Source organism: Leptodactylus fuscus, chromosome 6 (genome assembly GCF_031893055.1).
Source record: "Leptodactylus fuscus isolate aLepFus1 chromosome 6, aLepFus1.hap2, whole genome shotgun sequence".
Lineage (NCBI taxonomy): Eukaryota > Metazoa > Chordata > Amphibia > Anura > Leptodactylidae > Leptodactylus > Leptodactylus fuscus.
In genome coordinates this window covers 75,353,423-75,370,602 of record NC_134270.1, presented here as the reverse complement: position 1 = coordinate 75,370,602, position 17,180 = coordinate 75,353,423, and the positions used below count along the sequence as shown (strand labels likewise).

At 41.2% G+C, this 17,180-nt stretch overlaps 1 protein-coding gene across 1 annotated transcript in view; it reads right to left on the bottom strand.

Annotated features, from left to right (window-relative positions):
- Window positions 1-17,180, bottom strand: part of LOC142209581 (cathepsin D-like) — a 51,843-nt gene that overhangs the window by 14,799 nt on the left and 19,864 nt on the right. The window contains exons 2-3 of the mRNA XM_075278590.1: window positions 2,786-2,930; window positions 1,452-1,575 (exon numbers count right to left, since the gene is read on the bottom strand). Coding sequence (XP_075134691.1) covers window positions 1,452-1,575; window positions 2,786-2,930 — 269 coding nt within the window. The remainder of the gene's footprint in view (window positions 1-1,451; window positions 1,576-2,785; window positions 2,931-17,180) is intronic.

Below are 17,180 nucleotides of genomic sequence, written 5' to 3'. Positions count from 1 at the left end.
AATGGAGCTTGTACACAGGTACACAGAGAAATACATATAGGCCCACAGAAGAATATGAGTGCTGTCATACATCTATACTACACATAGTACTGTATGGCTCTGTACATGAAGATGAGCATTCAGTAAGCCTGTGTTGCCCCTATCCCACTTTCATGACTTGCTTGACTCCACATCAGCCACATGATCTGCCTTTATGCTACTTCTGAATTTTATCTACCTTGTGCTAATCCTTGTCGATTAAAATAAATGAATCCAAATAACAAATATTAAGAAATGGGCTATTATGCAATTTCTTAACTGAACGTAAACTTACACATTGGACACTTCACACTCCTATTCAGTTTCGACAAGTGGTCCTAGTAACCCTATCCGATTCTCATGACTCAAATACATTTTCCCCGTCCCTATTTGCTAAAGAGACGGGCAAATATCCAGGAAATGGCCCACTTAAATCTTCGGGGATGCCTCTCCTTCTCTAGTCTCAGGAGGCCATAAACTAGAACTTGGACCAAACCAACCTAGAATGACCCTTTGACTTTTTGGAGGCCTCTTAATGACTGCCTGTGTAACTGCTTGGTGTAACTCTATAGTAGCTATGCCCTTGTTATTCTCTGCCTCCAAACATGTATTTGCTAATTTCTAAGGGTTTCTGGATGGAAGCTGAACCTACAATTTGGCTGTTCACTCCGAGAGCCGCTGATCTTATTAGCCACTAAAAAGTCCTTAGTGCTGTGTTCCTCATTTCTTCTTCCCAATACATTACATTAGGCTGGCATGAATATTTGAGATCATTATTATTATTATTATTTTTTTTTTAAGGGAGGTACAAATGGGGAGGTTAGTAACGCCTGTCATTTTCTCCTAAAGGAAGCAATCTCTTTTCTGCCTCTTGACTGAATTTTTATTGTATAGCTTGCTAAGGAGGATTTAAAACAGAGTGCTAAACCATTTAAGTGCTTTGATATCCTGTGTATCCTTCAATACATTTTTCTTTTTGCAGAGACTGCACCATTGAAATAGAATTTAAATGAATCTCCGGATAGCATCTGAAGCTATATATCTAAACAACCATAGATCAGAAGAGGAGAGATGCAAAGGCCGTATCCCTGCTTGAAGCCTGTGCTCGCTCTGTGAAGTGTTCCCCGTTGCTCTGACTGATGATCTATTCCCCATGCAGGCCTGAAAGTAAATAATAATCTACCGTACTCTCAGAACAGTAACTAATATGAAGGTGAAAACCTCCAAAGTATTTCTGGACCAAGATCGGGCATAATTGGCCCCAAGAGACCATATTTATTTCTAAACAGAATTGATGGCGCTGATGAAGCTCAGTAAATAGATAATTCATTAATAAATAAAGCCCTCAGAGTGGTTTCCTTTAGAGAGAATTAAGATGTTTAATGTGACATGAAGGTGCTGCGGGTGGCAATCATATTTGCTTTATTACTCACAGCAAGCTATGTCGAAGAAGGAGCAATGGACAGAGGGAACCCAGAGGTTAGAAGAACCAGTGTCAAAGATGACAGTAAATTTCTGAGGAGGAGTTCCAATGGAGATCTCGCCATAATACTGGGCCTGTGAAAATAAAATGATCAGAACCTTGAAATAAAGTATTTATCAGGATAGTGGGATTGCACATGGCAGACATCATACATGCATATACTTAATTACCTACCATCTTTATCTAATGTCTATCACTTCCTTATCAAAGAATAGCATTGGATACATTGGATAACTTATCTTATTCTGATTATTCTGCATTATACTTCAGGGCTTCATGAATCTCCTAATTATTATTAGAAACAGTGAAGAAGTTTGTGTCAATTTCCTACCATTTTAGTTGAACTTCTACAATACAGGGGGAGTTGATTTGATGTGTTGTGCATTTGCTGTATTGGTGTAAATGCAAATCACACTAAGCTGTGACCGGACACTGAACCAGTGCAGCGTAGTGACATTGACCCCCTCTCCTATATTTGACCACCAAAGATTAATTTGACATGAAACATTTTTCCTAATTTTCAGTTGCACTTTATAGTCAGTCACATCTTACTGTTTAAAAATATAGTATATTACAGGTTATAAATGAAAACTTAGATACTTATATTTCATGCTGCAAAGGATGACCTTCATCATCAATATCCAGATAAGCAAGAGTCCAACAACCTGCACTGTCCAAGAGAGCGCAGTTATTATATTAATTCTAATTTTGCTCACTTATGCATCGCCATTATGTTCCACATGGCTTTACAGACATTGTCCTATATAGGGCTCACAATCTACATTCCCTATCAGTATGTCTTTGGAGTGTTGGAGGAAACTGGAGTACCCAAACTCCTTGAAGATGTTGCACTTGGCACAATTCGAGCTCAGGACTCCAGCACTGCAACGTTACAGTGCTAACCACAGTGCACAACCAAGTGTACACATGAATGTCTTGCGTTTTCACAGATCCCTCATAGACATAAGCTTATTGAAAGATCCGTGAAAACAGATGGAGAAACAGCATATTTTGTTTGTTCTTGGGACAGTCATGTAAATAGATCCATAGTCTATGGGACCATGCGCTGGCCATTAATTCATATAATTATACTGGCCATGGAATCCTGTTCTATGAATGAGCCCTATAGAACTATACAATATATAAAACCATGAAGCTATTGGCAAAAATGAGCTTATCGTATGTATGCTTAAAGGCTTCTATAGTGTACTGTATAGATCAGCCCTGGATATTCAAAACCGACATAGTGTATTTTGATCAATATTTTGAGTTCTTCTTACTTACATTCAAGTAGTTGGTGAGTTTTTCAGGAATTTCTGTCAAATAATAGTTTGGCCTTTGGGTCACCACTTTATTTTCAACAAAATACTCTGTGGTCATATGGTCGCTCAGTGTATGTCCGATGGGTGGAAATTTCTTGAGGGGAATTCTGAAACACAGAAGAATTCAGTGACAAATTACGGTATATCCTGCCAATACCTCATTCTGCATCCTGATTTTTTTGATAGTTATAGGTGGTTTGAACATAGCAACAAGCCCGATACCTATTTTATCTCAGCAAAGAATCCATTGGCTTTAAGATACAGGTCCACCATCATCTCCACATAGCTTGGTTTCCTAAAACCTCCAGTAAGTAGTCCCTGATAGGGTTGAGTGATCGGGATCGGAAAAGATTGGATCCCGATCGGCAATCGAGTAAATTTCACGATTGCGATCCCGTCCCACCTAAAAAAAAAGATCGGGAACAGAATTCCAGTGCCGATTGCTCAACCTTACCTGCATAGAACTGCTGCAGCTCCCCGGAGTTCCGAGCCTTCGTTCTCTGTACTCTTCTCTCTCATTCAGACACCGGCACTGCGCCGTGCACGCCCCCGCCTCCCTAGGCTAGTGTTACTGATGCTGGGAGAAGGCGGGGCTTGTTGTGGCTTAGGAGAGTGTGGACGGGTACTGGGAGGGGAGACATGAGTAATGCACTCACGTTTCCCTGCCCTGTACACGCCCACACTCTCCTAAGCCACAACAAGCCCCACCTTCTCCCAGCATCAGTAACACTAGCCTAGATAGGCGGGGGCACGTACGGCGCTCTGCCGGCATGTGAATGACAGAGGAGAAGGTGGAGAGCAATGGCTGGGAGCTCCGGGGAGCGGCAACGGTTTTGTGCAGATAACTGGACAGCAGGGGGGACTAAATAGCCGGCGAATTTTTTAATCACTACATAGCGTGGAGTCCAAAAATTAAAGCCGTCACGCTGTGTAGTGAATAGGATCGTTTTTAAAATCGGAATTAGGATCGGGTTCAGGTAGAAAATGATCGGAAATCGGATTTTAAAAACGATCCTAAAATCTCAAGATCGGCTCAACCCTAGTCATGGACTTTGAAAAGCCATGTACAGTAGTTACAAGAATCCCCATGGCTATTAACTTGCATTTTGTGAGGACTCACCAATGAAATATCTACAAAATGGTGGCATATTAAAAAAAGCAAGCTACTTTCTGGGTGCCACCTCCACTCATGTATTACTTTTGGAATCATCACTCCATTTAGCTTTTCATATAGAAACTCCCAGTTGCAAAACAATGACATACTGAGAGAGATCCTGTTGATAATAGGCCATGTCCATTGACTTTCAGTTGGAGAGTCACATCCATGAAAACATGATTCATGTCCATGAGTCATGTTTCCAATCTGTCAAAAAGTAGAACATGTTATGCTTTTTCATGGATCATGCACATCACCCACCTCTAGTGTGAATAGAGCCTTAGTCATGCATTATACTGTATAATTTTGTATGAGTAATTAATGAAGTGAGGTCGCGAATAAATTACTCTATATACACTGGAATCACCACCAACTTTGATCAGGCCGTGCCTAGAGAGGCCATTACCTGGTGTGTCTTGCCCCTATGACAGTATCATGTGTACCCCTAGAAACAAGGGTCTTCATTATACATATCTCCCAACTCTTTAAGGACAGAAAGAGGGTCAGGATTTGACTCCACATACTGTAGGATAACACTCCTAAAGTCACCCTAATATAATTTGTCCCCACTTTATAATGTCCCCTCAATTTGCCCTCACAGTACAATGTCCCCCTTCAGATGCCTTGACAGTTTAATGCCCCTCTCCAGTTGCCACCATAATATTATGTCCCTCTCCTTGTACAAACATGAAAACTTAATACTCACCTTCCCCATTCCTTGATAGAGGTCCAGAGCCTTCAGGGAGCTGCAGGCATGATGTAAATGACATCATCACATCACACCTACAACTCCTGTAGTAGAGGCAAGGTCCCAAATGGTGAAGCAGGCGGCAGACAGCTCCCTCCTTCACCATTTTATTCAACCCATTAGCGTCCAAAGAGCTCAGGATATTCCTCCTGCCGACCGGGTCAGGGCAGGATCCAGAATCTGAGACGACTGGAATCCATTATAACCTGATATAATTTAAATGTTTCACTTATTTGACCTATACAGTATAATAAAGATATCCAAAAAAGTCTAAGCAGTTTCACTATGCTGTTCTTTTTTCATGTATTTTCATTTGACCAACCATAAAGATTTTATACCCTTCCAGTACCTTGCCAAATATTTGCAAGGGAAGCAGACATCCCAATGTAAGAAGTACATCTTCTAAAATGATTGCATTATAAATAATAAAGAATGCATATGTAATGTATCTGGTAAATGGAAAGTTATTGAGTGTGTCCTCACCAGACTTCCATTTGGTCTTGTTAAAAAGCAATGTGTCACATACTTATAGGACAGTGAACAAATCAAAGACACTTAAATATAAGTAGCTGAGTTTGATGTCTGACCCTGGGTCCCTTGAAACTTAAAAGTCTTAAAGGAAAACTATAAGATGTTTTATTCACTAGTCTTAAACGAAAATACAGTTCCAGAAAGATATGAAGTAAAGAACTATCAGTTAAAATCCACTATATTTCCTTACTTTAAAAGCAGTAACATGTACACAGTAGTTCAGCAACTAAGTAGTTTCAAGCAGTAATGGTACCCTAGTACCCAGACACGTCTAAGTAAGGGTTCGTTCACATCTGCCTTTGTATTATGTCCGGGGAGAGTCCGCATAGAGACCCCCGAAAGTAATACAAACGCAATTGCAAGCGCTGTGCTGTAAAAGCACACGGACCCCATAGACTATAATGGGGTCGTGTGCTTGCTGCGCACTGCCCGCACAAATCATGTGGACTCTCCCCAGATGAAATACAAAAGCAGTTGTGAACAGGGCATTAATTAAATACTGCTGCTACATGGCCTATAATAATATCAAGCTGAGTATATATCAGTGTTTCACTTACTAAATAGTAAACGCACCAGTGTCCCAGCTATAGCCTTATCCAGGTACACTCTGTGTACTAAGTGCTACGTGCTTCTGTATATAGCTTTCCACTGCAAGTCTGAAGCCTCACATTGCGAAAACGCTGAGTTTTACAGTACCTGGCTAATCCCATCCACATGTTGCAGAAAAAAATCTGCAGCGCAAAAGTAGCATGTCAATTTTTCCTGTGGAAATGCTGCTGTTTTCCGTATAGAGAAAACTGAAAAAACTGGAGGAAATACTCAACATATATTAAAAAATATACTTTATTGATAACATGTTAAAATGGGGAAGGAAAGTTACCAACAGACAAAATAGGGGAAACCCCAAATACTGGAAACCAATGACTGGGCAGGTGTCATATGTACACAGCACCATGAAATTAAAGGTGCTCTAAAAGAAATAATAACTTACACGGCTCACCCTAAATACTGTACAAGCAATAATACTAAGCCATACCAGCTCCAGAATAATCCAGAGTCATGTAGGTAATAAGGAAAGACCTAGCAGCTGTCAGTGGGCACAAAATTATACTGTTATAGGACCCCACTGAGAAATATCCCATCACATAGTATATGCCATAGTAATGGGACCAGCAGCAGTATATGATGTAACATAACATAATGGTGATCCATATTCTTATCTGGATACAGACTGTAAATGCTCTTAAGACACCGGCTACATGAAGACTAAGAAATACAATAATCCAGTGCAGTATTTGTCTGATATCCATTATCTAAATGTGTTGGGCCCTAATACAGAGGTCATAAATAGATCATTAGACGCCAAATAAAGGAATAATAACACAAGCTCTTAACTTTTTCGGATACAAACCCCTTCCTCTTGAGGGGGAGGTCTTTGGAGCTACAAAAATCTGTTCGCCAATCTGTTCCATCACATCAAATTACCCCCAGCCGCAAGCACTGGCTCAGGGGCCCCATAACACCCAGAATGGCAGTTTTCCATATATAATAATCCCTCCCTGGAACACCACCCAGCAGGAGCCCAAAGACCAGCCAGACCAAGATAAATTAATCTTAGGGGAAAGTAACCACCATGTTTCCCCACCATTTACAATTTCAAACAACTCCAAGAACCCCCACCCCGCCAATTATAAAATAACCTGTATACACTATAGCCAGTATATATAGTATGACCTGTATACAGCCCTGAGAAATTACATAGAAATGATTAACTTTAACTTATCCCCAGCATGAACAGTATTAGCCTGGCTGGAGTTTGCCAAAACTTATCTGAGAAAGCCAAAAACGTTTTGGAAGAATGTTCTCTGGTCAGATGAGACAAAAGTAGAGCTTTTTGGGAAAAGGCATCAACATAGAGTTTACAGGGGAAAAAAAAGAGGCCTTCAAAGAAAAGAACACGGTCCCTACAGTCAAACATGGCGGAGGTTCCCTGATGTTTTGGGGTTGCTTTGCTGCCTCTGGCACTGGACTGCTTGACCATGTGCATGGCATTATGAAGTCTGAAGACTACCAACAAATGTTGCAGCACAATGTAGGGCCCATTGTGAGAAAGCTGGGTCTCCCTCAGAGGTCATGGGTCTTCCAGCAGGACAATGACACAAAACACACTTCAAAAAGCACTAGAAAATGGTTTGAGAGAAAGCACTGGAGACTTCTAAAGTGGCCAGCAATGAGTCCAGACCTGAATCCCATAGAACACCTGTGGAGAGATCTCTTGATGGCAATTTGGAGAAGGCAGCCTTCACATCTCAGGGACCTGGAGCAGTTTGCCAAAGAAGAATAGTCTAAAATTCCAGCAGAGCATTGTAAGAAACTCATTGATGGTTACCGGAAGCGGTTGTTCGCAGTTATTTTGTCTAAAGGTTGTGCTACCAAATATTAGGCTGAGGGTGCCAATACTTTTGTCCGGCCCATTTTTGGAGTTTTGTGTAAAATGATCAACGATTTGACTTTTTTTTCATTCTCTTTTGTGTTTTTTCATTGCAAGCAAAATAAATGAAGATATTAATACCAAAGAGTTTGTGCTTACAATCATTTTCTGGAAGAAACTGAGTATTATCTGTCAGAATTGCAGGGGTGCCAATACTTTTGGCCAACACTGTACATGAGGGGACTCTGTGGCTGTATATATCCTGAGGTAATACTGCAGTATATATGATATATCAGCCATGTCTCCAGTGTGTGGTAAATACATGAGGGGACTCTGTGGCTGTATATATCCTGAGGCAAAATATTGTAGTATATATGATATATCAGCCATGTCCATCTCCAGTGTGTGGTAAATACATGAGGAGACTCAGCCATGTCTGCAGTATGTATGGTAAATACATGAGAGGACTCTGTGACTGTATACATCTTGTGCTAATACTGCATCATATACAGTATAGTTTGTGATACTACACTAGTAGTGCTGTGTAATGTGAATGTGGTGACACCAGTGCTGTGAGGTGATAGACCCCAGTCTTATGCTCCCTGATACAGCAGACATGCTTCATCCAGGTCTTGTGATGAGAAAGAGGATGAAGATGGAGGAGACAGGAAGTGACATCTATTCCTAACTCCTCCCTCCCTACAGTAACACACTAAGTACTATATAGTAAAGCTGAATATACACAGATATACACTCCTAAAGCTGAATATACACAAATATATACTCCTAAAGCTGAATATACACCGATATATTCTTAAAGCTGAACCAGTCTGTATAAATCTACATAACTACTGCACGAAGAAGAAACTGCAGGAGTTATTGGTTCCCCCATCCCAAAGTCATGTCCCCCTTTGCTGATGGCTCCGGGGGTGTCTTAATAGCATCTGGTCCACTTTTCTGCATAAACTGTGTCTGGTAGAATAGCATATAAATTTTACAGGACTGAAAGAGGGACAGAAAATGTGGTGGGCTAAGCAATCAAATGTATGTGTAGTAAGATCCATTTCCAGCCTCATCTATTTCCACTTTGCTCCACCCATTCTCATCCATGTCTTTTTCTGCACCCCTATAGTGGCCCCTACACAATATGCCCCCACATTATAATATACAGTCCTATGAAAAAGTTTGGGCACCCCTATTAATCTTAATCATTTTTAGTTCTAAATATTTTGGTATTTGCAACAGCCATTTCAGTTTGATATATCTAATAACTGATGGACACAGTAATATTTCAGGATTGAAATGAGGTTTATTGTACTAACAGAAAATGTGCAATATGCATTAAACCAAAATTTGACCGGTGCAAAAGTATGGGCACCTCAACAGAAAAGTGACATTAATATTTAGTACATCCTCCTTTTGCAAAGATAACAGCCTCTAGTCGCTTCCTGTAGCTTTTAATCAGTTCCTGGATCCTGGATGAAGGTATTTTGGACAAACAATTCAAGTTCAGTTAAGTTAGATGGTCGCCGAGCATGGACAGCCCGCTTCAAATCATCCCACAGATGTTCAATGATATTCAGGTCTGGGGACTGGGATGGCCATTCCAGAACATTGTAATTGTTCCTCTGCATTAATGCCTGAGGATTTGGAGCGGTGTTTTGGATCATTGTCTTGCTGAAATATCCATCCCCGGCGTAACTTCAACTTCGTCACTGATTCTTGAACATTATTCTCAAGAATCTGCTGATACTGAGTGGAATCCATGCGACCCTCAACTTTAACAAGATTCCCGATGCCGGCATTGGCCACACAGCCCCAAAGCATGATGGAACCTCCACCAAATTTTACAGTGGGTAGCATGTGTTTTTCTTGGAATGCTGTTTCTTTTTGGACGCCATGCATAACGCCTTTTTTTTATAACCAAACAACTCAATTTTTGTTTCCAAAATGAAGCTGCCTTGTCCAAATGTGCTTTTTCATACCTCAGGCAACTCTATTTGTGGCGTACGTGCAGAAACGGCTTCTTTCTCATCACTCTCCCATACAGCTTCTATTTGTGCAAAGTGCGCTGTATAGTTGACCGATGCACAGTGACACCATCTGCAGCAAGATGATGCTGCAGCTCTTTGGAGGTGGTCTGTGGATTGTCCTTGACTGTTCTCACCATTCTTCTTCTCTGCCTTTCTGATATTTTTCTTGGCCTGCCACTTCTGGGCTTAACAAGAACTGTCCCTGTGGTCTTCCATTACCTTACTATGTTCCTCACAGTGGAAACTGACAGGTTAAATCTCTGAGACAACGTTTTGTATCCTTCCCCTGAACAACTATGTTGAACAATCTTTGTTTTCAGATCATTTGAGAGCGGGCTGTCCATGTTCGGCGACCATCAAACTTAACTGAACTTGAATTGTTTTGTAGAAAGAAATGGTCCAAAATACCTTCATCCAGGATCCAGGAACTGATTAAAAGCTACAGGAAGCGACTAGAGGCTGTTATCTTTGCAAAAGGAGGATGTACTAAATATTAATGTCACTTTTCTGTTGAGGTGCCCATATTTTTGCACCGGTCAAATTTTGGTTTAATGCATATTGCGCATTTTCTGTTAGTACAATAAACCTCATTTCAATCCTGAAATATTACTGTGTCCATCAGTTATTAGATATATCAAACTGAAATGGCTGTTGCAAACACCAAAATATTTAGAACTAAAAATGATTAAGATTAATAGGGGTGCCCAAACTTTTTCATAGGACTGTATATAATATATATATAACAGCACGCTCCCATAGAAATGAATGGAAGCACCTGTGACGCTGACTTTGCCGGTGGCCGGCCGGCGTCACAGGTGCTTCCATTCATTTCTATGGGAGCGTGCTGTTTGGATCAGCTGATCCGAACAGTGTTCGCTCATCTCTAATTATAATGTTCCCCTCCACTTACCCTCACAGCATAACGTCCCTCCCCAGTTGCCCCCACAGTGTCATGGCCCCTTCGGGTTGCCCCCACAGTATAAAGTTCTCCGCCTGGTGTTCCCACAGTTTAATATCTCCCTCCAGTTGCCTCCACAATTTAATACCCCGTTCAGTTTCCCCCACAGTTTAATGTCCTCCTTCAGCTGACACAGAAGTTTAAATTCCCCTCCAGTTAATTTACAGTATAAATTCCCTCTCCTGGTGCCCTTAAAGTATACAGTTCCTCTCTTGGTGTCCCCCACAGTATATATAGTTCGTTCCTAATGCCCACAGTATAAAACAAAAAAACAAAACAAAACAAATACTCACCCCAACCCGTTTCACTACTGTTGTCTCCTGTCTCCATATCCGAAATCCTCAGGGAACAGCAGGCATGGTGTAAGTACGGTCACCACATTGTGCCTAAGGCTCCCAAGATACCAGGAGCAGAAACTGAGGTCAAATGCTGAAGCGGGGAGCAGAAAGCTCCCGGTTTCATTTTTGTTTTAAACTCATGTTGAGTTGAAGTCAGGATATGCCTCCCACCTACCAGACAGCAGCTGGAGCAGCTGAATCTGGACAAGGGTGGTACTGTTTCTGGAAAAAAAACAAAAACTTTTTTCTTCCTTAAAGGGGTTGTGTAGGATTAGAAAACATTTCTGCTTTCTTCTTTTCACAAATTGACCTCATGTCTGTTGATCACATGGCAATGCTACTACTCAGTCCCTATAAAATGAATATAAATAGGCTGCAATATGGCCATGTGCCCAAGGGACATAATGCCACTTCCTGAGAAGAACAAATGAAAATCAACCAAGTTCATCAGTTAGTGTAATATTTTAGGGTATAATATCACTTCCCCAAATGAAAGTGCACATCTTTTTAGAAGTGGAATCTGATGGAAATAGAAGTGTGTTCTCAGCACATTAGTTGAGCCCTACCTAAACTGCACTTGATATTTGTCATACACTTCAATACTATTAGGGCTAGGACAAAGTTTGTATACTTATGGTTTGCAAATATCTCAGTCTAAGAAGAGTAATGTAACTACGTAAATTGCAATTCTGGATGAACCTGTGTGAACAGTATTAGTATACGTGGGTGGACTACACCTATTGATCCCTATTTCTTCAGCTAATTGATATACTATGAAGCGTTATATGGACATTCAATATAAATGTACATATGAAGTCTAGAAGGTTATGGTAGGGTACCTTGTAAATACATGGATTTATTTAACTGATACTGATTCTTGATTACGGCATACCTGCCAAATTTCACAGGACAGAAAGAGGGACAAAATATGTGGCACGCTATGTACGCCACAACAATAGCTCTGCCCACTTTTACATTGACTTCGCACACTCAGCCATTTTTCTTCGTGCTCCCAAACAGTATATTACTCCTACAGTCACCCTAACATTATTTGACCCCACATTATAATGTTCCCCTCCAATTGCACCACAATATGAAGTCCCTCTCCTCATGCCCCAGTTTACATTGAGGGCAAACAGAGGGAGACATTAAACTGAGGCAGCTGGAGGGGGACATTAAACTGGGAGCAACTAAAAGCAGACATGTCCCCCTCCAGCTATCCCTGTGGTTAAATGTCCTCCTTTAGTTGCCCCCAGTTTTATGTCACCCTCCATCTGCCCCCAAGTTTAATATCCAATCCTCCATCTGCCACCAATTTAATGTCCGCCTTCATCTGTTCCTGGTTTACTTTCCCTCCTTCATCTGCCACCAATTTAATGTCACTCCTTCATCTGCCACTAATTTAATGCCCCAGTCATCTGCCACCAGCTTAATACCCCCTTCATCTGCTACCCATTTAATGTCCGCTTCCATTTGCCCCAGTTTAATTGCCCCCCCTACACCTTCCATTAGCTTAATGTTTTCATTCATCTGCAACCAACTTAATGTCCCCCTTCTTCTCCCCAATGTAATTGCTCCCCTTCCTCTGCCTCCAGTTTAATGCCCCTTTATCTGTCCTCAGTTTAATTGCCCCTTCATCTGCCCCCAGTTTAATTGCCCCTACATTTTCCACCAATTTAATGTCCCCTTTCATCTGCCACCAGTTTAATTGCCCCCTTCAAGTGTCCTTCAGTTTAATTGCCCCTTCATCTGCCCCCAGTTTAGTGTCCCCTTTATCTCTCCCCAGTCTAATGCCTCCCTTTTTCCCACAGTTTAACAGAATAAAATCACTGATACACTCCTCGCTCCCCTGCTGCTCTGTCTCTTCTCCTGGAGAGTACAGGGATCTACAGGTGTGATATGAGTGACATCATAATATCGTGCTTATAGCTCCCAGGATTGGAGCATAGGGAGGGGAACAGTGGTGAAGCAAGTGTTGTCTGTGGATGGCTCCTGCTTCATAATTGTATTCCACTCATCTGCGTCCTCTCCTGGATGGCGGGACAGGACCCAGAATCCGGGACTTTCCTGCAGAATCCGGGACATTTGGGATGTATGATTACAGTAATTGCTGTATCATAGTTGTAGTCACAATCCTGAACACATCAGAACTGCAATCTCCCAGCATTCTTTGCTGGTATAATGTTTTCAAAAAGAAGTTTCGGACAGTATGAAAAATAGTCTGAGTTGCATCCAACAAATGTAGTATTTTTAATTTGTGTACATGGCGTAGATAGATCTCGAAAACACCAGAGACAATTATCTCTCAGTCAATAGAAAATATACGGATATTCTTAAACAGTATATAAGGTTGTGTGGGCTGGAACAAGAGACATTTCAGTGATGGGGGAAGTAGGGGATGGATATACTATTCATCACTAAATAATACAGAGCATTGACTGCTGCAAAGCTTACAATAAAGCTAGATTATCATAGGAGTAGGGAAATTACAAGACGGTTTAGTCAGATTTTAGAGGCAGATTAGTGATAGAACTCATAGGAGTGAGGGAGAATATCTGTGGTGTGTGAGCCTGACTGCAGCAATAATACAGAGAAAAGACAGTTAACCGTTTCATTGCCAATAATCTCATTTTGTCTAGGTCCATCATAGTACTCTATACTGCCTTACCACAGCTACTACCTCTGCCACCACCCAGCTAGATATGTCCTGTCCAGCTTGGCCCATCATATTGTAACATGTTGTACTGCAACTCATGTTGTCACAGCTACCAGCATTGCCACCACAGAAAGACATGTCCTGTGGCTTGGTCTATCATATTAATGTATACTTTACTGCCTACCACTCATATTGCTACAGCTACCACCACTCAGCCAGAAATGTCCTCTGGCCAGGGCCATCATAATATGTGCCCTCTCAAAAATAATCTGGGTGTAATGCGGAGGAAGATGAGGAAAAGGAACTATTAAATGTAAATATTAAACTATTAAATGTCTTCTTCTCTAGTGTTTAGACAAGAAAATCCAATGGGCAGCAACATGATTAGGGGTAATGTTAACTCTCAATTAAATGTCACCTTTAATCCAGGAAGAAGTGCGGTGCCACCTGCAAAACACTAAAATAGAGAAATCACCTGGTCCAGATGGAATACACCCCCGAGTTCTGAGGGAATTATGCATGGTGACAGACCCTTATATGTAATATTTAAGGATTCAGTAAATACGCAGACTGGGTCACAGTCTCAAGTGGGGTGCCACAGCGGTCAGTTTTGGGTCTCCTCCTGTTTAACATCTTTATTAATGACCTGGTAGAGGGTTTACAAAGCAGTTTTTGGCCTGTAACTGAGAGGTTTTTCTGTGCTCGTTAGAGAATATTATTTGCAGGATTTGAATATTTTTGGCTGTTTTTTTTTTTTTTTTTCTTCATTTTCAAAGGAGTTGTCCAGGATTGGAAATACATGATCGCCTTCTTCCAAAAACAGCACCACACATATCTTCACGTTACAGTCCTATGAAAAAGTTTGGGCACCCCTATTAATCTTAATCATTTTTAGTTCTAAATATTTTGGTGTTTATAACAGCCATTTCAGTTTGATATATCTAATAACTGATGGACACAGTAATATTTCAGGATTGAAATGAGGTTTATTGTACTAACAGAAAATGTGCAATATGCATTAAACCAAAATTTGACCGGTGCAAAAGTATGGGCACCTCAACAGAAAAGTGACATTAATATTTAGTAGATCCTCCTTTTGCAAAGATAACAGCCTCTAGTTGCTTCCTGTAGCTTTTAATCAGTTCCTGGATCCTGGATAAAGGTATTTTGGACAAACAATTCAAGTTCAGTTAAGTTAGATGGTCGCCGAGCATGGACAGCCCGCTTCAAATCATCCCACAGATGTTCAATGATATTCAGGTCTGGGGACTGGGATGGCCATTCCAGAACATTGTAATTGTTCCTCTGCATGAATGCCTGAGGATTTGGAGCGGTGTTTTGGATCATTGTCTTGCTGAAATATCCATCCCCGGCGTAACTTCAACTTCGTCACTGATTCTTGAACATTATTCTCAAGAATCTGCTGATACTGAGTGGAATCCATGCGACTCTCAACTTTAACAAGATTCCCAATGCCGGCATTGGCCACACAGCCCCAAAGCATGATGGAACCTCCACCAAATTTTACAGTGGGTAGCAAGTGTTTTTCTTGGAATGCTGTTTCTTTTTGGACGCCATGCATAACGCCTTTTTTTATAACCAAACAACTCAATTTTTGTTTCCAAAATGAAGCTGCCTTGTCCAAATGTGCTTTTTCATACCTCAGGCAACTCTATTTGTGGCGTACGTGCAGAAACGGCTTCTTTCTCATCACTCTCCCATACAGCTTCTATTTGTGCAAAGTGCGCTGTATAGTTGACCGATGCACAGTGACACCATCTGCAGCAAGATGATGCTGCAGCTCTTTGGAGGTGGTCTGTGGATTGTCCTTGACTGTTCTCACCATTCTTCTTCTCTGCCTTTCTGATATTTTTCTTGGCCTGCCACTTCTGGGCTTAACAAGAACTGTCCCTGTGGTCTTCCATTTCCTTACTATGTTCCTCACAGTGGAAACTGACAGGTTAAATCTCTGAGACAACTTTTTGTATCCTTCCCCTGAACAACTATGTTGAACAATCTTTGTTTTCAGATCATTTGAGAGTTGTTTTGAGTAGCCCATGATGCCGCTCTTCAGAGGAGATTCAAATAGGAGATCAACTTGCAATTGGCCACCTTAAATACCTTTTCTTATGATTGGATACATCTGGCTATGAAGTTCAAAGCTCACTGAGGTTACAAAACCAATTTTGTGCTTCAGTAAGTCAGTAAAAAGTAGTTAGGGGAATTCAAATCAATAAAATGATAAGGGTGCCCATACTTTTGCACCGGTCAAATTTTGGTTTAATGCATATTGCACATTTTCTGTTAGTACAATAAACCTCATTTCAATCCTGAAATATTACTGTGTCCATCAGTTATTAGATATATCAAACTGAAATGGCTGTTGCAAACACCAAAATATTTAGAACAAAAAATGATTAAGATTAATATGGGTTCCCAAACTTTTTCATAGGACTGTATGTCTGGTATTGCAGCCCAGTTCTACTCACCTTAGAAGAGCCCTACTGGCACTGTCTTGGAAGAAAGCATCCAAGTTTCCCTAATTCTGGATAGTCCCTTTAAGTATCTCCCTAAGGTTTTAAATACAACTTTTTAAGGAATACAGAGCTAAATATAATGAAGTAATAGATTGCAAACAAATCATGAGAATACTGTAGAAAGGACAGTGTCCCTGGGAATGTCAATAACCTGTATTATATAATATTAATTATTAATAGGGTGCAGCCTGCAGACACATATTCATAACTAGAGATGAGCGAACAGTGTTCTATCGAACTCATGTTCGATCGGATATTAGGCTGTTCGGCATGTTCGAATCAAATCGAACACCGCGTGGTAAAGTGCGCCATTACTCGATTCCCCTCCCACCTTCCCTGGCGCCTTTTTTGCTCCAATAACAGCGCAGGGTAGGTGGGACAGGAACTACAACACCGGTGACGTTGAAAAAAGTAGGCAAAACCCATTGGCTGCCGAAAACATGTGACCTCTAATTTAAAAGAACAGCGCCGCCCAGGTTCGCGTCATTCTGAGCTTGCAATTCACCGAGGACGGAGGTTTCCGTCCAGCTAGCTAGGGCTTAGATTCTGGGTAGGCAGGGACAGGCTAGGATAGGAAGGAGAAGACAACCAACAGCTCTTGTAAGAGCTAAATTCCAGGGAGAAGCTTGTCAGTGTAACGTGGCACTGACGGGCTCAATCGCCGCAACCAAGCTTTTCCAGGATCCTGAATGGAATACACTGTCAGTGTATTCCCGTATACCCGATATATACCCCGATACCCGTTCCAACGGTGTGCCCCCCCACCTTCACCCCAGAAATACCCTGCAAGTCCCCTAGCAATAGAATTGGGGCTATATACACCCACAATTTTTACTACTGGTATACAGTGCCATTGTCTGACTGGGAATTCAAAGAATATATTGGGAATACAAATACCCTCATTTCTTGCTACTGCCATATAGTGCCAGTTTCTGACTGGTAATTCAAAGAATATATTGGGGTTACGTG